Below are 3714 nucleotides of genomic sequence, written 5' to 3' on the forward strand. Positions count from 1 at the left end.
CATGTGCATACGCATAAAAGTCATAAAGTTTCTATTAGAGTCTCTATTTTTCACATGAATTAAACATTTTAAAACATTAAAACGACTTGCATAAGTTTATACAGAGAGTCAACAATTCTCAGACATTGATAGAGTACACAATCAATCACCTGCTTATTTTTATTTTTCCCCACAAAAACGTTGATTCCACACTGGAAGTCTCCATAGCTAAAGATTGGGAACCTGCATTTAAAAATGTCCCATGTGATATAATGCACAAAAAACTTTTGGAACAACTGAGTTTTGCACTCAATAATTAGAAATATAAAGTTGTATTGCACAGTCCAAGTCTATTGCCCTTGATGAATCAACACTTTCTGAAATTTCTCTGCAGATACACCATTTAACTGCTTTGTCTTCTTCCACATCTACTGCAACCATGGACCTGAACAGCAGTGTTAAGGAGTTCATTCTGTCTGGGTTAACCCAGGATGTTCTCAAGGAGGAAATAGTGTTTGTCGTCTTCCTTTTTCTCTACCTTGCAACTCTGCTGGCAAATTTACTTATTGTGATGACCATCAGAAACAGTCATCTACTGGAGTGCCCCATGTATTTCTTCCTTTTCTACTTATCCTCTGCTGATGCCTGTTTCTCCACAACCACAGCACCCAGGTTGACTATAGATGCTATATCGGAGAAGAAAGTCATCTCCTACAATGAATGCATGACCCAGATCTTTGCACTTCACTTCTTTGGGTGCATGGAGATTTTGGTGCTCATCCTCATGTCCTTTGACCGCTATGTGGCCATTTGTAAGCCACTGCGATACACAACCATCATGACCAGACGTACTTGTGGTGTGTTGGTGAATCTGGCCTGGGGGGTATCTTGTGTCCATTCTTTAGCACAGATTATTTTAGCTGTGAAATTACCTTTCTGTGGCCCTAATGTTATCGATCAATTCTTCTGTGATATGCAACCTCTGTTGAAACTTGCCTGCATGGATACTCATGTCATAAATCTACTCATAGTCTTTAATACTGGGACCATATGCATGGTGAGTTTTATAATCCTGATGATCTCCTATATTTTCATATTACATTCTCTGAATAATCAGAGTGCAGAAGGAAGAAAAAAAGCTCTTTCCACCTGTACCTCCCACATAATTGTGGTCATTTTATTCTTTGTTCCATGTATATTCACATACACTCGCCCTGTGGTCACATTTCCCACGGATAAGATGGTAGCTGTGTTTTACACCATCGCTACACCGTTACTGAACCCTCTTATTTACACCTTAAGGAATGCAGAAGTTAAGAATACCATGAGAAAATTGTGGTGTAACAAATTGTGATTTTAGGAGTTGAAGACTCCACTTGCTAATTCTGGAAATTTTTAAATTGATGGATACAGCAGAGAAAATGTTCATATTCTGATATAGGAAATATAATCCTCTTTCAGGAAGACTTTTGGGGAAATAGGTAAAATAACATAGACATAGTTTCTGATTAACTGATGTCACACAGCATGAAAAAACATCAAATGCAGGAAGACTTGTGGGAGCAAATGCCCAAAACTCAATTCTATTCTCTGCATTGCATCTTGTGAAAAAAATCATCCTATGCCTATTGCATTAACTGCTTCTTTCTACATTATTCTAGTTTGGGTTTTAGTTCTCCTTGTTTCTAATCTTATTCTAAAAAATTGTTCCTGATTTCTATCTGATATATTTTGTTGGCTAGATCATATTTAGATCATATTTTCTATTCAACATTCTGCCCAATATCACTGCAAAAGGACCATAAATATAAGTAATGAAGTCCTTATTTGATATTTGTTTTCTTTTAGTAACATCCTTAAATGTGATCTTTCATTCTCCTCTTGAATATGTATGAGGAGACAACTCATAATCATCTTTTTAAAATAAGGACAACCATGACTATAATAAATATTCACTCTATTGAGACACAAATTCTCATATTTTAATATTTTTTGTTCATCATGCTAAGTATTATTAATTTATAATATTCAGTTTAATAAGCTTTTTTGTAATTTAAATCAATGAACACCACACAAAACTTTTGATTGGTGAATTTATGACAATTTTATAAAATTTTGAGCATTATATGATAAAATTTAATGCTTCATGGAGAGATTATGGATATGAAAAGGCAAAAACTGACATACTGACACCGGAAAGCTCCTACCATCCACCCCCCATACACCCCATGAGGCAGGATAGAATAGATACTGTGATCCCTGGTCTTCTTTTCAGCTTTTAAAGAGTTAATGCTGAGCTTTAAATTTCAGTTGCAAACTTCATGTGATAAACAGATTTCCCCTAAAGTCCCCAAACCTCCCCAAACTTTTGAAACCTCCCCAAACCATAAAGGATAATAAAATCATGGGCCCAAAACATACTCTTCATTAATAGCAGAAAGCCTGGGCTCATAAAGATTGCTAAGTATCTGTCTAAAGACAGAGTTGAATATGTGATGGCAGGCCACAAGCTCTGACACATATCCCTCCCTAGAACAAAGAAGACCTGGTTACAAACCTGTGTAAGATCCTAGTGTTCAAAATTACTGTGGAAACCTGCCAGTAGCAAAAACCTTCCTGCAAAGCAAGCTAACCCACTCCCACTCAGTGCGTGTCCCTCCTTTAGCATGTCTGTGTTAACTTCTTTATTATGTACCCTCTCTTTTTCCTTAATAAACTTTACTACTTATTTCTACTGGCACTCTCATCGCTAAATTCTTCTAGTATTGAGACTCCTGTACCTGGAACAGGGTTCATCTTGCACTACTGTCAGAAGGGTACTAGTTATAGTTTGTAATTTCCTATTGTCAGTACACAATACATGTATATAGCATATATGTATACTATATGCATATAGTATCGTATATTTATATAGTATATACATATGTACATCTAGGATTGTTTGAACTAAAGTAAGTATTAATATATAAAATTAGAGCATATCTCTGAAATCATATTTTTAAAATACCTCATATTTATTTAACAATGTTCAGAGTTTCCAGCACATCACCATCCAAATTAAATACCTTTATTTATACAACAATCTCTGTAGTCCTCCTGAAAATCTTTTGGTTTTTTGTTTTATAGATTAGGAAACTAACATCCAAAGATTTGAAGTTCATGATCACTATAATTAGTTGCTCCAATAAGACATGTCTTTCAACCAGACTTATTTTTAATACTATGGAAACATCCTATAATAGAAAATTTTATTTAAGTGAAAAGCAGAGGTAAGAAATGTATCTCTTTATTCTTTCTCTCATCGAAAATTGTGGAGGAGACAGTGCTATGGGAGGTTCCTATATATAATACTCCCCTGTTTCCCCATTTACCCCTCATATTCTATCCACCTTCAGTAAACAACTTTGTGTGTTACTATCACAGGGATGGACAATCTCTATGATTCTGGAACCCACTGAAGCAGGAACAGTCATGGCCACTCTAGAACAGGTGGAAGATCTCCATAAGCAATAGGCTAAAGTGACAAAGAGAAATATGTCATGGCTCATCATGCTTCTTTCAGAAAGATGCTGTTGAGGGGAGATTATGAAGAATGTTTTAGACCTAATTGCAAGGTTGCTGGCAGTGCAGGTACAAGAAGGCAAGAAAAGAGGTATGGTTTACAGGTGGCTTCCTCTGCTTAATTTACTAGCGCTCGTGTTGTGTTTATTCATAAACAGATGTAGGAAAGTTCAT

General features: G+C 35.8%; 1 protein-coding gene across 1 annotated transcript; it reads left to right on the forward strand.

Moving 5' to 3' along the window:
- The first annotated feature begins 418 nt into the window (after positions 1-418).
- LOC143659043 (olfactory receptor 4C11-like) lies at positions 419-1333 on the forward strand. The gene has a single exon (XM_077131550.1). The coding sequence runs from the start codon at positions 419-421 to the stop codon at positions 1331-1333; it is 915 nt and encodes a 304-aa protein (XP_076987665.1).
- Positions 1334-3714: the final 2381 nt, after the last annotated feature.

Source organism: Tamandua tetradactyla, chromosome 2 (assembly GCF_023851605.1).
Source record: "Tamandua tetradactyla isolate mTamTet1 chromosome 2, mTamTet1.pri, whole genome shotgun sequence".
NCBI classification, from domain to species: domain Eukaryota; kingdom Metazoa; phylum Chordata; class Mammalia; order Pilosa; family Myrmecophagidae; genus Tamandua; species Tamandua tetradactyla.